The sequence below is a fragment of the Lissotriton helveticus genome, chromosome 8, assembly GCF_964261635.1.
Source record: "Lissotriton helveticus chromosome 8, aLisHel1.1, whole genome shotgun sequence".
Lineage (NCBI taxonomy): Eukaryota > Metazoa > Chordata > Amphibia > Caudata > Salamandridae > Lissotriton > Lissotriton helveticus.
This window is the reverse complement of record NC_136069.1, coordinates 30,906,820-30,925,660: the sequence shown is the minus strand read 5'-3', so window position 1 is coordinate 30,925,660 and position 18,841 is coordinate 30,906,820. Positions and strand designations below refer to the sequence as shown.

The following is an 18,841-nucleotide window of genomic DNA, read 5'->3' as shown; positions in this document are numbered from 1 at the left end:
TCTGTGGTTGTTTTTGAGGAATCTGAGTTGGGTCATCATTGTTCCCACCCTTGATTCCATGGTGAGGTGGGAGCTCTCAAGGGCAGCGAGGACCTCGTCAAGTTTGTTGTCAGCGGGTGTGATTTCTGTATAGGATTTTCCGGGAGAGGAGTTTCCCACACCATTGTCTGGTGCCCAGTGGGCGGCTCAAGCACTGCTGTTCTGTGTGGGAGCTCCCTCAGATAAGTCCAGGAGGACGGGGGTGCAGTAGCGACTAAGCCTCCTGTGTGAGGGAGTTGAGCGGTCCACTGGTGGGACGTGAGTCAGTGTAGGGCCTCTTAGTGGGGGAGCTGGAATGGGTTCTGTCACGTCCCAGAGGAACCAGTCTGGACGCTATAAGGTGAGTGCTGCCCAAAGCAGCCCCTGATATGTCAGGCCGCACCGCGGGGCTGGCAGCATATAAGGTTGGAGGCAGAATATGGTGGAAAGGCAAGGGGGCTAGCAAGGATTTCCCCTCCTTCTGCTATGTTGGGGGGCCCTCCCTTGTGTCCCTTTGTGGGTGGGAGGACCCACTAGGTGGGTCCACCCACTCACCTAGTGAGGGTAGCGAGCACCGCTCTCCGGAGCTGGCTGACGTTTGGTTTGTTTCTGGTTTCTGTTGTTTGTTCTTGACTTTCTCCATAGTCACTCCTACTGGACTCATTGGACACTACCGCCGCGAACACATGCACTGTTAAAGACACACCAGCACTTGCTTCAATACTTATTGATCACTACATGGCTCATTGCTCCACCGATGGCTCCTTTGCTCGACCGACTGCTTTACCCCATGCACAGAAGCATAAAGACAAGCTGGTTTCCTTCGACCATTCAGATGGCTGGGGCACACTTACACATAAGACATAATGGCAGACGTTGAATCACACGGCACCAATCCCCAGTCGCCGCGACTGGTCTCACCCCCCTTACGCTCATCTCCTGGAATGTAAATGGCTTGGGGCACAAAATTAAGAGAGGGTTAGTCCTACAGTACCTGAAACGACGAAACCCTGCGGTGGTCATGCTCCAAGAAACACACTTAATGGGAACAGCCTGCAAAGCACTGAATCGGTGGGGATTTAAAATGGCCGCACATGCAGAATTCTCCTCAGGGTCACGCGGGGTAGGTATCCTAATACACAAAAGCTCACCATTAATACTCAAACGCACATGGACAGACGATCAGGGGCGATTCACTGCGATTGCTTGTCAGTGGGAAGGTCGTAATTATAATACAGTCTCGGTGTACATACCCCCCGCACTTCATCAGGGAGCCTTCCACGACCTTGGGAAACTCCTGCTTGAGCTCCCGGAGGGAGAATTCATTATAGGGGGCGACTTTAATGCTGTACTTGATGCTACCATAGATCGCAGCCCTCCCAGAGAACCAACCAGACCCACTCAAGTCTTTAATGAGTTTCTAGAGGCCATAGGCCTTATAGACGCCAGGAGGCTTAAACACCCAGGGGACCGCCACTATACATTTCACTCAGGGGCACACAACAGTCTCTCTCGTATAGATTACATATTGACACAGTCGATAACCCCAGAGAAGATAACAGCCGTAGACCATCTGCCAAGAGGAATATCGGATTACTCCCCGATCCAACTCATTTACACCACACATCTCCTTCGACGACGCTGGATATACCCTGTAAACCCAGGCTATTTGCAGAATCCTACAATAGCAACAGCATTACAAACTTCCACAGATCTCTATTTTGAGGAAAATCTAACCTTGGTAACCTCACCTTCCATTCTTTGGGAGGCTTACAAAACAGTCATTAGGGAGCAAGCTATATCCACAATCACTAGGCACAAGAGGGAACAAAGGGAACACCACGATTCGCTCGATGGTGCAGTACAGGAGGCAGAGATGGCCCACTCACTGGACCCCTCTCCCAACGCAGCCCATACTCTACGACTGGCAACCCAAGAATACAAGACATACGCGGAGGAGGTGGCAAGGACAAGACACATGGGCACACTACATAGGATCTATGAACTGGGGGATAAAACTGGGAAAATGCTAGCCTGGATAGAGAGGAAGGAAAGGGCGGAAAGATGGATAGCTCAGATTACACGGGAGGACGGTTCCACCATCGCAGATCCCCCTAACATAGTAGACACCCTGGCCGCGTATTATGAAAAAGTATACACTTCACGGGACATGGTGACAGAGGAGGACTGTCTAAAGTTCCTCGACAATATCCCATTGACCACACTCTCGGCAGAAGATGCACAAGCGCTAGAGAATGACTTAACGACAGACGAAGTTGGCAAAGCACTGACGGCCCTCAACACCGGGAAAGCGCTTGGCCCAAACGGCCTACTGGTGGAACTCTATAAAAAAACTAGCCCAAAAGCTTACCCCGCACATGCTCCCCATGTATAATGATTGTTTGGCGCAAGGCACACTGTCCCAAGACCAAAGATTGGCCACTATCGTAGCAATTCACAAGCCGGGCAAACCCCCAGACCAGGTATCTTCCTACCGCCCGATATCTCTAATGAATGCAGACGCGAAAATATTGGCGAAACTGCTGCCCTCCGTTTGCAACCCCACCTCACGACGCTGGTCCATCCGGATCAGTCCGGCTTCATGCCAGGACGCAACACCTCCCTTAATCTTCGGCGTCTGCATGGGGTGCTTCACCGCATCCCGCTACTGCAGGAAGACGCAGCCATCCTTTCATTAGACGGCACTATGGCATTCGACCTTGTGGAATGGCCCTTCCTATTTGCAGTGCTACAGAAAATGGGTTTTGGCCCCAAATTTTGCGGCTGGGTCAGACTTTTACACAGAGCGCCGGTGGCCCAAGTGGTTGTCAATGGCCATATCTCTAGGGAGTTCGCATTGAGACGCGGGACCCGACAGGGGTGCCCCTTATCCCCGCTTCTATTTGCGCTTATCCTAGAAACCCTAGCTGTGAGAGTACGAACGGAACCGTTAATTCGCAAAATTACGTGGGGAGAGGGATGGGAGGACCGCATTTCACTTTATGCGGATGACGTGCTAATATATCTCATGTCCCCCAAAGACTCATTCATGGCACTGATGAACGTGCTCAGGTCGTACGGCGACTACTCAGGATACACCATAAACTGGGCGAAATCACTAATATATGTATTACACGGACAAACGCCACCTCTCCCCCCTGGATGCACGCTGCAAACGGCATCCAGAGGATTTAAATATTTAGGCATCTACGTCACCCCGCAGGAATCTGTGTTCATGGAAGAAAACTTAATGAAGCCCCTACAGAGGCTCAGATCGGATGTCTCACACTGGAGGTCCCTTCCGCTAACACTTTTGGGCAGGGCGGCGCTCTTTAAAATGCTTGCGCTGCCGAGGTTTCTCTATGCACTCCATAACACCCCCTTTCCGGTCCCACTCTCCTACTTTAAAGCAATTGATGCAGAGGTCTCCTCCCTGCTGTGGGACGGAAAGCCGGCCCGAATAGCGCACACCAAACTGATCCGTAGTTGGTACGCAGGGGTATAGCTCTACCAAGTATCAAACTATACTAGTGGGCGACACAACTGACGATAATGAATCAATGGCTTCACACCCCACACAATGAACCAGCCTACAGACTTGACAGACAGATACTACCAGTGGAAAATCTGATGAAGGCCCTCTACACAAACAAACGGCGTCACACCCTCTCCGGGCCCACAGCACACACGGTCAAAATCTGGCACGCAGCGCAGAGGGCCCTTGGATGGGAGGGAGTACTCACATTGGCTACCCCACTCTGGGACACACGCCGCCTGGGTACCCTGGCTAACACCAAGGGGTTCAGGCAATGTGCCCTCATTGGCATCACGAAGATAGGGGACCTGTGGGTTAGAGGAGAAATAATATCATTTACAGCCCTGCAAGATAAGTATGGAATGGCGGATACAGAGAGATACCGTTACATGCAAATTAGACACGCGCTGCAGAGCGCAATTCCAGCAGGCACTACATTTGCTGAATCCTCCCCCCTAGAGTACAGACTTCTCACGGATTACCTGGAAAAGAAGGCTATATCGCAAATGTATCGTAAACTTGTAAATAATCTCCCAGACCCTATGGTGGTGCTACGCAGCAAGTGGGAAGCGGAAATAGGGGATATAGAAGACTCCGATTGGATGAATGCTCTGGCATCCCCCAGGGAGGCAGCCATCCCGTCGCGACTGAAACAAATTCAACTTAAGGTATTACACCGCGTATACTATTCACGCACTATGCTACACAAGCTAGGACACACGCCAGATCCGATCTGCTTACGAGGGTGTGGACAAAGGGGAACATACTCCCACACCATTTGGGAATGTCCTAACATACAAACATACTGGGAGCGGGTACTGACTGAGATCTCAGAGGTGGGCGAGGCAGAAATACGGCGAGATCCTGGATGCTGCCTGTTAAACATCTGGCGGCCTACAGACTTCAATAGAGCGTTACAGACATCGGCCACACTGGGATTAGCAGTAGCAAAAATGAATATTGCAAGAAACTGGGGGTCGGGAACAACCCCCACACGAACACAGTGGGAAAACGACATGAACACGGCAATGGTGGTGGAAAGAGCAGTCTATCTGCATAGGGGGTGCCCCAAGAAATGGTCTAGGATATGGGGGAAATGGAACGAATCGCGTGGAAATATTTGTTAGCCACTACACCCTACCACAGACCCTGACGCTAGCCCATAAAACTCTTACAGTATACTTATGGATCGCCTACGGTCTTGGGGGGGGGCTGTTTGGGGCGGGAACATCTGGGTTGGGGAGGGCCCAGCGATACTTGAATGTTTATCTCAATTATAGATAGCAATCTTGACAGTAGTGCACGATGTTAATATGGTTTATTTTTCACTGGACAGGTTGCCTTTCGAGGCAAGTGGGATGCGGAGTGGGGATGAGGCGGTGAGGTGGGAAGGATCGAACTAAAGTCATAAAACTGTATTATGATGGAATGTAAATGCAAAGAACCAACACTTATCAGTCAAGTCAAGTCAAGTCAAGTTAATGAATTTATATAGCGCACTACATACCCAGAGGGTCTCAAGGCGCTTGAAGAGATGTGGGGAATTACTTCTCGAATATCCAAGTTTTAAGTTGCTTTCTGAATGCTAGGTGGTTTTGAGTGAGGCGAAGGTGCATGGGAAGTGAGTTCCAGGTTTTGGCCGCCAGGTAGGAGAATGATCTTCCTCCCATTGTGGTTTTGTTGACGCGGGGAATAGCAGCAAGGGCTTGGTTGGAGGAGCGCAGCTGGCAGGAGGGGGTGTAGAAGGAAAGACGTGTATTGAGGCATTCGGGTCCAAGTTCGTAAAGGGCTTTGTGTGCGTGGGTGAGTAGGCGGAAAGTAATCCTCTTATTGACGGGAAGCCAGTGGAGGTTTTTCAGGTGACCAGAAATGTGTTCTTTGCGCGGGATGTCTAATATGAGTCTGGCTGATGCCTTCTGGATGCGTTGGAGTTTTTTCTGAAGTTTTGCGGTGGTACCGGCGTAAAGGGTGTTTCCGTAGTCCAGGCGGCTTGTAACCAGTGTGTGGTTGACCGTTTTTGTAGTTTCGGTGGGGATCCAGCGAAATGTTTTTTTGAGCATGCGAAGGATGTTGAAGCCAGATGAAGAGACGGCGTTGACTTGTCTGGTCATAGAGAGTGAGGAGTCCAGGATGACGCCCAGGTTCCGTGCGTGATCCGTCGGGATGGGTGCTTTTCCGAGGGCTTCTGGCCACCAAGAGTCGTCCCAGGCGGAGGGGGAGGTACCTAAGATAAGGACTTCTGTTTTGTCTGAATTCAGTTTCAGACGGCTAAGCTTCATCCATTCGGCTACCTCTTTCATTCCTTCATGTAGGTTCGTTTTGGCGGTGTCAGGGTCTTTGGTGAGTGAGAGGATCAGTTGAGTGTCATCAGCATAGGAGATGATGTTGAGGTTGTGTTGGCGTGCGATGGACGCGAGGGGGCTCATGTATACGTTGAAGAGGGTGGGGCTGAGTGAAGATCCTTGTGGCACGCCGCAGATGACTTCAGTGGCCTCTGACTTGAATGGTGGGAGGCGTACTCTCTGAGTTCTTCCGGCAAGGAATGAGGTGATCCATTCCAATGCTTTTCCTTGGATTCCGATGTTTCTGAGTCGTTGTAGCAAGGTGTCATGACAGACTGTGTCGAAGGCTGCGGAGAGGTCGAGGAGGATGAGGGCGACTGTGTCTCCATTGTCCAGTAGAGTTCGGATGTCGTCTGTTGCTGCGATGAGTGCGGTCTCAGTGCTGTGTTTGGCTCGGAAGCCGGACTGTGAAGAGTCGAGGGATTTGTTGGCTTCGAGGAAGGCGGCGAGCTGGTTGTTGACAGCTTTCTCGATGACTTTGGCCGGGAATGGAAGGAGCGAGATGGGGCGGTAGTTTTTGAGTTCGGTGGGGTCGGCTGTGGGTTTTTTCAGAAGGGCGCTGAGTTCGGCGTGTTTCCAGCTTTCTGGGAAGGTGCCGGAGTTGAGGGAGCAGTTGATGACGTCTCGGAGGTGTGGTGCTATGATGGAGTCCGCCTTGTTGAAGATGTGGTGAGGGCATGGGTCTGTGGGGGATCCTGAGTGGATGGAGTTCATCAGGCGGATGGTGTCCTCAGTGGAGATTGGGTTCCAGTTAGTGAGGATGTTCGAGGGCGGTGAAGGTACGGCAGAGGGTTGGGTGGGTTGTCTCCGGGTTGGTTGTCGAAGCTGTTGTGGATGTCTGCGATTTTGTCGTGGAAGAACGAAGCTAGGGAGTCACAAAGGGTTTGAGAGGGGGTGATGTCGTTGGAGTTGGCAGTGGGGTTGGTAAACTCTTTGACGATGTTGAATAATTCCTTGCTGTTGTGGGCGTTTTTGTCGAGTCGGACTTTGAATGCGGTTTTCTTGGCAGTCCGGATCAATTGGTGGTGAATGCGGGTGGCGTTTTTGAAGGCGTCCCTGGTGTTGGTGTTTGGGTCTTTTTTCCAGGCCTTCTCAAGGGAGCGACAGAGTTTCTTGGATTTTTTAAGATCCTCGTTGAAGCAGGTGGCGTTTTTGTTGCCTAGTTTGATTTGACGTTTTTTCAGAGGTGCTAGGTTGTCGGCGGTGTTGGTTAGCCATTGAGTGAGGTTAATGGCTGCTTGGTTGGGGTTCGATGAGTGGGCAGGGGCGTTCTGATGAAGCGATGTGGAGATCTGGTCGATGGTGATTTTGTTCCAGTTTCTTCGCAAGGTAGGTTGAGGATGGTTGTGGGTTGTGGTTTTATTGTAAATAAAGTGAACGCACCTGTGGTCTGTCCATTGGAGAACTGTGGTGTGACTGAAGGAAATATGTTTGCTGGAGGTGAAGATAGGGTCGAGAGTGTGTCCTGCGTGGTGTGTGGGGGTATTAACGAGTTGTTTGAGTCCGAGGTTGGCGAGATTGTCCAAGAGGGTGGTGGTGTTGTTGTCGTTGCTCTTTTCCAGGTGAAAATTGAGGTCTCCCAACAGAATGTAGTCCTCAGACGAGAGGGCGTGTGGGGTGATAAAATCAGTGATGTCTTCAGTGAATTGTGCACGGGGTCCTGGTGGCCTGTAGAGGAGGGTGCCTCTGAGTGTGGTCTTGGGGTCGGTGTGGATCTGGAAGTGAAGGTGTTCGGCGCTAGAGAGGTTGTCGTCTGAGCTGGTTGAGATGCGGATGGAGTTCTTATGGACGATGGCGTTGCCTCCTCCTGTTTGTTTGGGGCGATCTTTTCGGATGATCTTGTAGCCTTCCGGGATGGCTATGGTGATGTCTGGGGCTGAGGAGGCATTCATCCAAGTTTCTGTTAGGAAAGCGACGTCCGGAGAGATGGTGTCAAGTAGATTCCAAAGGTTGATGGCGTGGTTGTGGACCGATCGGGTGTTGAGTAAGATGCATTTTAGGTAGTTGGCGTCAGATCTATGTTTGGTGTTGGTGGAAGAGGAATCGTTTTTTGTGCAGTTAAACTTGCAGGAGATGCATGAGAAGGGTCCATGGGTGTGTGCAGGTGCGGCTTGGGCGCAGTTGGGGAGTCGGCCGGGGTTTAGTGCACGGAGGGAGGAGGAATCATAAGTAATGCGGGTGGGCTGGGACTTAAGGGAACCAGGGGGTCTGGCGCTGGGCGCGGTCCAGGCGCGGACGGGCGTAGACGGGCTTACCTTTGGCGCACCTTCGGCGCGGCCGTAGCGTGTGGACGCTGCGCATTGGGACATCTGGCATTAATGGATAGTGGAGGGGGCGGAGCGTGGGAGGGTCAGCAGGGAGGCGGTAGCGGGGAGGCGGGGCAGGGGTCAACACGACAACAAGATGGTGGGTAGATGTAATATCGAAACCTAGGGAAGCACAATGCCAAACAAATACAAGCACAGCTGAAGGAGCAACAGCGCGTCCCCTCTGAGCCTCCGGGTGAGAGAGCAAACCAGGCTATACAATCCTTAGCAAGTGGAGCGCGAATTTAAAGCCACAAATACAAAGGCGAAATTAGTACCCAGAGCAATCACAAAGCGCTATAAGTCAATTGAGAGTAAATGCACAATGCGCTTACAACTGCAGTATATTGTTACAGTACCAGATCGCAAAATTCGGTATGCAGGAGCGAATTGGTAGCAGCTGTGGGCAATCACGGGGTGGCGCCAAGCAGCTTGAGGGAGCGACCGGTAAGGAAGAGTTCCAGGCGGTCACAGAGGTGCTGGGTAGGAGGAAAGCCCTCTATTCGTGTGTGGGAGGGTCAGCAGGGAGGCGGTAGCGGGGAGGCGGGGCAGGGGTCAACACGACAACAAGATGGTGGGTAGATGTAATATCGAAACCTAGGGAAGCACAATGCCAAACAAATACAAGCACAGCTGAAGGAGCAACAGCGCGTCCCCTCTGAGCCTCCGGGTGAGAGAGCAAACCAGGCTATACAATCCTTAGCAAGTGGAGCGCGAATTTAAAGCCACAAATACAAAGGCGAAATTAGTACCCAGAGCAATCACAAAGTGCTATAAGTCAATTGAGAGTAAATGCACAATGCGCTTACAACTGCAGTATATTGTTACAGTACCAGATCGCAAAATTCGGTATGCAGGAGCGAATTGGTAGCAGCTGTGGGCAATCACGGGCTGGCGCCAAGCAGCTTGAGGGAGCGACCGGTATGGAAGAGTTCCAGGCGGTCACAGAGGTGCTGGGTAGGAGGAAAGCCCTCTATTCGAGTGTGGGAGGGTCAGCAGGGAAGCGGTAGCGGGGAGGCGGGGCAGGGGTCAACACGACAACAAGATGGTGGGTAGATGTAATATCGAAACCTAGGGAAGCACAATGCCAAACAAATACAAGCACAGCTGAAGGAGCAACAGCGCGTCCCCTCTGAGCCTCCGGGTGAGAGAGCAAACCAGGCTATACAATCCTTAGCAAGTGGAGCGCGAATTTAAAGCCACAAATACAAAGGCGAAATTAGTACCCAGAGCAATCACAAAGCGCTATAAGTCAATTGAGAGTAAATGCACAATGCTCTTACAACTGCAGTATATTGTTACAGTACCAGATCGCAAAATTCGGTATGCAGGAGCGAATTGGTAGCAGCTGTGGGCAATCAGCTTGAGGGAGCGACCGGTATGGAAGAGTTCCAGGCGGTTGGAGAAGTTACTGTAAACAGTTGTTTTTTTGACACTCTAACTGTATCAGCCTGATGAAACTCTTAATAAAAAATGTAAAATAAATAAATAAATAAAAAAAATAAAAAACACCTTCTGCATGAACGGGCGGGGCTTGATGAGATAGTCCTCAAATGGTTTTCCTCCTTCCTACACAACCGCTCCCAGAGAATCAAAATCAACAACTTTGAATTGGACCTGCACCCAATCAACAGGGGAGTTCCTCAAGGGTCAGTGCTCTTCCCTCAACTATTCAACATCTACATGCAACCCCTCACCAACCTACTAAAAAAAGCCAACATACCCTACCATCTGTATGCCGACGATACGCAGAACTACTTGGAAATCTCATCTGCGAAGGACATTCAAAGACTCAATGGCATACTGAAGGAAATTCAACTCTGGTTGACAAGCAATCACCTAAAACTGAATCCTGAATCCTGACAAAACTGAATTACTCCTCATATCAAACAAAGCAGAGAACCCCCAAATGGTAGATTGGCTAAAAACTATCGATGCACTCAATGGAAATCTCACCATGGCGGACTCTGTTAAATCACTAGGCATCACGCTAGACCCGAAACTGGACATGACCAAACATATAAAGAACTCAGCTAAGAGCGCCTTCCTCAACCTAAAGTTATTGAACAAAATTAAACCTTTCATCCCACCCAAAGATCTCAAAACATGCCACTAAATCATTGGCGCTGTCAATACTAGACTATGGTAATGCAGCCCTTACAGGAATTACAAAAGCACATCTTGCTCCCCTCAAAACTACCCTCAACGCGGCTGCCAGAATGGTCACTGGACTCCAAAAATACGAGCACATCTCACCGGCACGCAGAGAACTCCAAATGGCTCCCAGTCGAAATGAGGGCTAATTTCAGAACAGCTTGTCTTACTCACAACGGCAAACCCAAATACCTGGCGGCCAAACTCAAAAAAGCAGGACAGAACAGGAACCTCAGAAGCTCAAACACCCTTCTACTCATTCCACTGAAAGCTTGTAAACAAAAAACAGCGGCCAGATCATTTGCAGGAACCGCGCCCAAAATATGGAACTCTATTCCTTCCCACATCAGAACTAATACCTCCTTTATGAATTTCAAAAGCCAGCTCAAAATCCTGTTCCTCGATCGATCCCTAGTGAACCGATAGGCAGACTCTCCAGGATTTCGTGATTTTGCGGTTTGCTGCGAAATCGTTACTTTTGTAAAAATGCCGCGATTTTTACAAAAGTGCCCGCGACATCGGCACTTTTGTAGAAATCGCGACATTTTTACTAAAGCTAATGCATGCCGCTATATTCTGGGGGTCTGAGCAGTGGCTGTCAACAGGTAAAATGGGACAGCCAATCGGAAAGCTAGTTTTCGTTTACTGACAGCGAAAAGGACCAATCTAAAGGCTTGGCAGCCAGGCAGCCTCGGTGAAAGCTGCAATTGGTTAGAAAGAGAAAGCTGTGTCCAGGAAGTGCGACACAGTCGCCTAGTAATTACCCTTAGTTGACCCGGCAGCTGGCAATTCTTCCCTGTGCTAATTTTCACGCGCATTCTGAGAAAGCAACACTGAGTCGAATTTGCGTGCGGAAGGTCCATCGCTTCCGAGTTGCCGTGGGCTGTCATTTCCAAAGTTGCTGCGGTGGCTGAATTTTGCAGCTTCAGTTTTCAGGAAGAAACAGGTCTCGTCGCCGCGCTGCTGGTGTTTGCGAAGGGAGTGAACTGACAGTCCAGCCGCGGGAGATCCAGTTTTCTTCGGTACCGTTCGGCGCGGCAGTTACCCTCTACCAAAGATATGTGGCGGTTAGACAGCGCACAGTAGGGGGTTGTGACGTAGGAGACGACGAGGGTGAGTGAGGTCAGTGGGACCTGCTTATGAGGGAGCGGGCGCGCACAGAGTGTGGAAGAAGCCGTCACCAGGCTAGGTTCAACATGCCTTAGTTAGTGTGGCTGGCTGTACGGAAAGAGGAGCCCCGCGTAAGCCGAAGCATTTGTTTATATATTCCACGCTATATAGGTTAGAGTCCGATCCAGGAAGTGTTTGGTAAAATCTGGGAGTTGTTTTGATTTGGGTGGGCGTGTGTGTGGTGACCGTATGTGGAACAAGGGTTTGGCCTGCTGATAAATCATGGGATTAAGCTGCTTGTATCAAACAGCGTGCAGAAGCATGTTATGTACAGCAAAGTGCTGTCCTGTTAACAAAACACCGAATTAAAAAACATTTCTAGTTTGTTCCATGTAGTAGTCCTTCGCTTCTGATTGTTCGGGCCTGGCCACTAATGTTAGTTAGCGTGCCCTATTTCTACTTCCATGTGCTGGTAGATGTGTTGCATATTACGATGCCTGTTACATTCCCTGTTAGTGTTATTAACTTATCTTGGACGATTTCTATTTGGCAAGTCACCAATCTCCATTATCTTTTTATCTATACCTTTACAGTTATTATATTTTTATCTTGTGATTCTCTCCAATTTAACATATTCTATGGTCATTGGTGGCACCCTATTTTGGAGATTGGAAGAAGCAATCACGGTGCCAGCTGACTGTCAGAGCTCCCACTCCATAACACTGCATTCTTGAGGCCCTACGTGTTCCAAAACGAGCCAGATTTCCACCAAAAAACGAATTTCTCTGTCTTTACAACTTCATTTTAAATGCAGCATCTGTTATGTTATGTGTATTTGTATAGCGCACAACTCTCCCGGAGGGTACCGTGAAGCTGAAGCAGTAGCTGTGTGGGCTGAACCAGGGTCGGTGCTAGGCGAAGAGCCAGATCTTCAGTTTCTTGCAGAATTCTGAGGAGGCGGCTCTGATGTGCAGAGCAGGTTGTTCCAGGCATTAGGAGCGAGGTAGGAGAAGGTACGACTTCAAGATCTGGTTCTGTGCATGTGGAGTGTGATTGCAAGTAGAAGTGTGAATTCCAGTATGGAGTGAGTTGCTGTAGTGCACCGTCGCTGGTCTTGAGGAAGAGCTGAGGGCGCAAATGATTGTTGAGTGATGAACCTCCAAACTCCAGCATCTCCCCCTGAAGAAACTCCAAGCCATTCTATCGCTGGGCAAACCTTCCAACGTCATAAGCCGGACCAGTTTCTGCCGTCCTCCCGTGAATGATGCTGGTAGCTCCTGGTGGGACGACGGTCCTAGCCCCCCCCCCCGCGACAAAACACGGGACGCCTGTAACGCTGTTTTGCTGCCCTGGGCTGCTGACGGGCAGTCTTTTGCTTTTCGAGGGAAACAAAGTGTCTACATTGTAAATAAACCAAATATACATAGCTTCATGTTGTCAAATAACTAAAAAAACGAAGATATCTGTGTTTGTTGTAGGAAAATTGGCCAAATATAATGCCGCAAAATTGCAGATAAATTTCCATATTTGTGCCGCTAAATTTCCATTTTTGTGCCGCTAAATTTGCTAATCCATGCCGCTATATCCTGGGGGGTCTGGATAGGAGCTGTTGGAGTGCTAAAAATCGACTCCTCACTCTGCCTTGACTCTACGCCAGTTCTCTGGCACTGTGTCTTCTCAGTTTTTGTATTTCGGGATTGTCCGCATCATTGTATTTGTGTTTAACATGCCCTATAATTGATGTAAAGCGTTCCGATACCCACCGTTCAGGTCAGCGCTATATAAAACTCCGCAAATAAAAACTAAATACAATTTTTAGGTTGAGCCTAGCGTTGCAGCGCATGCGCTGCTAGCTCTGCGAGGCATGCTGTAGTAGGGTTAGATGTGGAAGTGGCGTGGAAGCCTCGCCCACTCTCCACCCATATTTTTCATTCGCTGGTGGCATTGTCTTTGGCAAACGCTGGCTTCCGATTCAATATAAGGTTTCTTAGCCCATCCTTGTTACCGCCCTGTTTTCTTTTGTGACCGCCCATCAGGACTGGATCTTTTACTTGCGGTGTTACACGGTCAGCGTTATTGTAGTCGGTGAGCACTATTTTCTTTCATGACTAATGTATGTACGTGCTTTCGGAGGTTTGATAGGTTTAAATGTATACTGGTGTTTCAAATCGGAACGGGTCAGCTAATATAAGAAAGCAAAAACAGGTTGAAGAAGCTTGTTTTCTTTTCAATTTATTTAGTTATTTTTTCAACTCAAAACAGACAGAGCTCATGCGGGTGACCGGTAAACCTTGTTCAGGCGAGGGAGGGAGACAAGTCTTACTCGTCAACAGTTTTGACGGGCGAGGTGCTGCTGTTTCGCACTAGTGATTTCAAAAGAAAAAGTGAGAGACCAGCTGTCGGGTGTGATGCGGGTTCCTCTTTCATAAAAAAGTTAGCGCACCCTTCCACTGCGCTGGCTTCACCACTTGTGACGCTTGGAAGCGTCGCATAAACTTCGGAGGTGGACTGTACACAATTGTGCATCTTGTGTCATTATGAAGGACGCAGATCAAAAGCTGTCCAGCCTTGGCATCGGTAATTTTGAGGGCAGGAAGTAGCGCTTGCAGTTGTCTCGCAAGGACCTACCCACTGCTAATACCAGACAATCTCCAATAAGACTTCAAGGGGTAGGAAGATGCGGTAAACCCTCTTATTGCTATATTATCCAAAAAGCTTAAAACTGAGTAGTTTTTCCTTCCATAAAATAATGTCTAAGTATCTTGAAGAATGTTTCCATCACAGTCCTTCCACGTCTTTCCGTCACGTTGTATTAAACGCAGGCATCAGAACAAACAACTACAGCACAACAGGTGGTAAGTCACAACGTTTAGCCTCTTAAAACTCCCTCTCCTGATCCCGAGGCCTAACCCGCCAGGAGTTTACTCTTACATGCGAACAGTAATGTGTTTGCACCACTATTAAGGCATGTTTGATTCACACGAATAAAGACAATGATAACGGGCGCCTCACATTAAACGCTTACATTCAGAGCAAAACCCAAGAAAAAGGGTACTGGAAATTCCTGCAGACTAGGAGCAACAGTCGCTCAAATAACAACTACTTAAACCGCATGCTTCTTTCTGTCCTTTGACTCCGGCATTCAACAGAAGGAGAAGAAAAATATACTCTGACCACATAGGGTTCTGTTCAGTAGTGCATTATGTGGCCGTTTACAACTGTTTCCTATTATATGCTACAGATAAGCGACATGTAACAGGAGTCTAAGGCACCACCGCACTGAATAGAGTTCATAATTGCTCGAATACATCTGACATACAATACACTGCCTTAAAGAAGCACACACCACTACCACCACCAGTACCACCACCACCAGCAGTACCATCACCACCAATACAACCACCAGTACCACCACCACCAGTACCAGCATCACCAGTACCAGCATCACCAGTACCACCACTACCAATACCACCACCTGTACCACCAGTACCACTACCACCGCCACCACCGCCAACAGTACCAACACCACCACCAGTACCACCCCATCAGTACCAGTACCACCACCACCAGTACCACCACAAGGGCCACCGGTGCTACCGCCAGTACCACCACTGCCAATACCACTACTTCCAATACCACTACCACCACCACCCTGTACCACCACCCTATACCACCACCCAGTACCACCACCAGTACCACCACCAGTACCACCACGACCAATACTACCACCACTACCACCAGTACCACAACCTGTACCACCACCAATATCCCCACCACCAGTACCACCACCACCAGTACCAAGACCAGTATGACCAGTACCACTGCCACCAGTACCACCACCTCTACCAGTAGCACAACCACCACCAGTAACACCACCACCAGTACCACCACCACAGTACCACTATCATTACCACCAATACCACCAGTACCACTACCACCACCACCAGTACCATCACCAGCTCCACCACCCCCACCAGTACTACCTCCAGTACTACCATAACCATCAGTACCACAACCACAAGTTTCCCCATCACCAGTACCACTACCACCACCAGTACCACCGCCACCACTAATACCACTAGTACCACCACCAATACCATTAGTACCACCTCCACAGTACTACCAGTACCACTACCACCAGTACTACCAGTACCACTACTACCAGTACCGCTACCACTACCAGTACCACCACCAACCAATACCACCACCAATACAACCACCAATACCACCGCCACCACCTCAGCGCCTCTGGCTCACTTCTAATTGTAGGGGCACTGTACAAGGCCAGAGCTGCAGCCGAGACCATCCCTCCCTCCATGTGTGCCATAAAGCACAGCCCGCCCTGCACCAGGAGGTGAAGCCAGGGCCCTACTACAGCTGGAGTGTTTATTAGGCCAAAGATAACAATGACATTACGCAATTCCTCACTGTACGCTCAAATCACGGAGAGGGCACGAAATAGACCCCCCACTCTTCCTCCTGAGCTGCGACAGTGTAATCATAGTGCGAAAGGTGTTGTAGCGCTTTGTTAGTGTTTATAGCTCAGATCATATGTAACTCACTTCACACTTTGTGTATGTGTAATTTACAACACTTACACATCTTCACTGCACTATTTATCACTACTTTGAAGACTTTGCAGGCCGGTCTCTTCCTCTGATATTTACAATCTAACAAGTGGTCGAGAAGGCCCTTTATTACAAAGGAATAGGTCTCGCGTTTGCGAGAGTTTAAGGTATTAGTATTGTAAATGACAATGCCTTTTATTTATGTTTTAAAACCCAAAAAGACATTGTCATTTACAATGGCAATAGCTCAAATTCGTGTGAATGCGAGACCTATTGCAAAGCAAATACCTGTTTTACATTTCATCAGAGACATAGTGTTCACTTTGGTGGTTCTTGATTTCTACATTACAAGTATTTTTGTATCCACAGAGAGGAGATTCCTGAACACATAAGATGAAGAGTAGTGAAGAAAATATGCCAACACTGGAAAGCTATCTGATACTCAAGAAGAACCAGAAATGATGTCAAACAGTAACTGGAAATAGAACAACTCAGTAGGAGACAGAGAATCACGTACATAAACAGGCAAATCCAGCAAGAACGTAACGTGCAATCCGACAACTTCAGGAGGCTGAGGACATTCTTGCTTTGGGACCTAAAAAATCAAAATAAATTAACATCACAAAAATTAAGCTGGCCCAACACATCCAGATGCTGATGCCACCCTTTATTCTAGATAATGATCAGGTAGTTACAATAATGCTCCCCTCTCTATCATGATAATATAAATGCTGTGGTGTTAAGTCCATCATAATCCCTGTTTTGGCTGGACCTTTCAATCCTTAGAAAATGACCATAGATATACAAAAGATGAATTGTGAAGCAAACCAGAAATCTGAAGGTTTAAAGAACTAAGTGTTCGGCCACTTGCAATGCAGAACATTATTCTAGAACATAAATACTTCGTAGTGAGGTTTGTTCCTTATGTGTGTATCATAAATTATTGTCCAAGAATCAGACTATTTAGATAAATTGTGAGTTTTATTCTTTGCACTTATACTCCAAAGTTCTTAACTCAGACTTGCGACACATCCCCTGATAGAAAGAGCATACATATTCTATCAGTCATGCAAGAATTCTAGTAAGCACTCAACACTATTAGGAACAGATACACTGCACATACTACACATATTTAGTGAATATTTAAATATAGTTAGTGGTTCAGCAACCACAATGATCAGTCAGCAAACACATTAACAGGATTTATGACAAAAAAAATAACTAACGCTTATACTCTAAACGCCAAAGGGGGAAAAACATACAACGTAAGACCAGCTTTGGCTTCTCCTCGGTCCTAACGTAGCATCGCCAAACATGAACAGGGGAAACACAAGAGGACTGAGTAAATGTGGCAAGAGTGTTCATCACAACTAAGAGTTCATTAACAAACAAAAACAGAAGAAATTGAAATCAAGATTTTGTGTTTGTGAGAAGGATTGCAATAACTTCTCATCTCTACACTGCCACCAGTAACAAAGCATATTTAGGTCTAATGAATGCAAGATGACTTTTAATGAGTCACCGGGTCTCTGGGGCAAATATCAAACAGATACAGCAGACACAAGTAGTGAAAATGGAAAGAGCTTTACTCTTGCAGCAAACCTAAAGATCGATCAACAAACACAGACAGAAAAGCCATACAACTGTAGTGAATGTGGAAAAATCTTTACTTTCTCAGGAAACCTAAAGATTCATCAGCAAACACACACTGGGGGAAAAACATATTCTTGCTGTGAATATAGCAAACACTTTACTGATTTATCAAAACCAACAGTCCATCAGCGAAAACACATAGGGGCAAAACTATACACATGCGGTGAATGTGGTAAGGGCTTTACTCGAACATCAACCCTAACCGTCCATCTGCGATGGCATACAGGAGAAAAGCCATACACTTGCCAAGAATGTGGAAAGAGCTTTAGTACATCCTCGCATCTAAAGAGCCACCACCTAACGCATACAGGAGAAAAACCATGCACTTGCAGTGAATGTGGAAAAAGCTTTGCTTGTTTATCAGATGTAAAGATCCACCAGCGAATGCACACAGGGGAAAAACCTTACTCTTGCAGTGAATGTGGAAAGACCTTTAGTAGATCCACAAATTTAAAGAGACACCATCTGACACACACAGGGGAAAAATCATACACATGCATTGAATGTGGAAAGAGCTTTAGTAGATCTATGTGTCTTCAGAGACACTATCTGACACATACGGGGGAAAAACCATACATATGCAGTGAATGTGGAAAGAGCTTTACTCAGGCATCGTACCTAACCTCCCATCTGCGAAGGCATACAGGAGAAAAGCCACATACATGCAGTGAATGTGGAAAGAGCTTTGTTGAAGCATCAGAACTAACCATCCATCTGCGAAGGCATACAGGAGAAAAGCCACATACATGCAGTGAATGTGGAAAGAGCTTTATTCAAGCATCTGCACTAACCATCCATCTGCGACGGCATACAGGAGAAAAACCATACAAATGCAGTGAATGTGGAAAGAGCTTTATTCAAGCATCCGCACTAACCATACATCTGCGACGGCATACAGGAGAAAAACCATACACTTGCAGTGAATGTGGAAAGAACTTTTCTGATGCATCAGCTGTAAAAATCCACCAGCGAACACACACAAGAGAAAAGCGATACACATGCAGTGAGTGTGGAACAAGCTTTACTCGTTTATCAACTATAAAGATCCACCAGCGCATGCACATGGGAAAACCATACACAAAGAGTGAATGTAAACCATACACAAAGAGTGAATGTGTAAATGTCTTCACTTGAGCATTAATCCTAACCATCTAT

General features: G+C 48.0%; 1 protein-coding gene across 1 annotated transcript in view; it reads left to right on the top strand.

The window, feature by feature from the left end:
* Positions 1-18,841, top strand: part of LOC144773679 (uncharacterized) — a 470,291-nt gene that overhangs the window by 284,865 nt on the left and 166,585 nt on the right. Inside the window, 1 exon segment of the mRNA XM_078658831.1 lies at positions 16,403-18,808. Within this exon segment, the coding sequence (XP_078514957.1) occupies positions 17,537-18,808 (1,272 nt within the window). The 5' untranslated portion in view covers positions 16,403-17,536.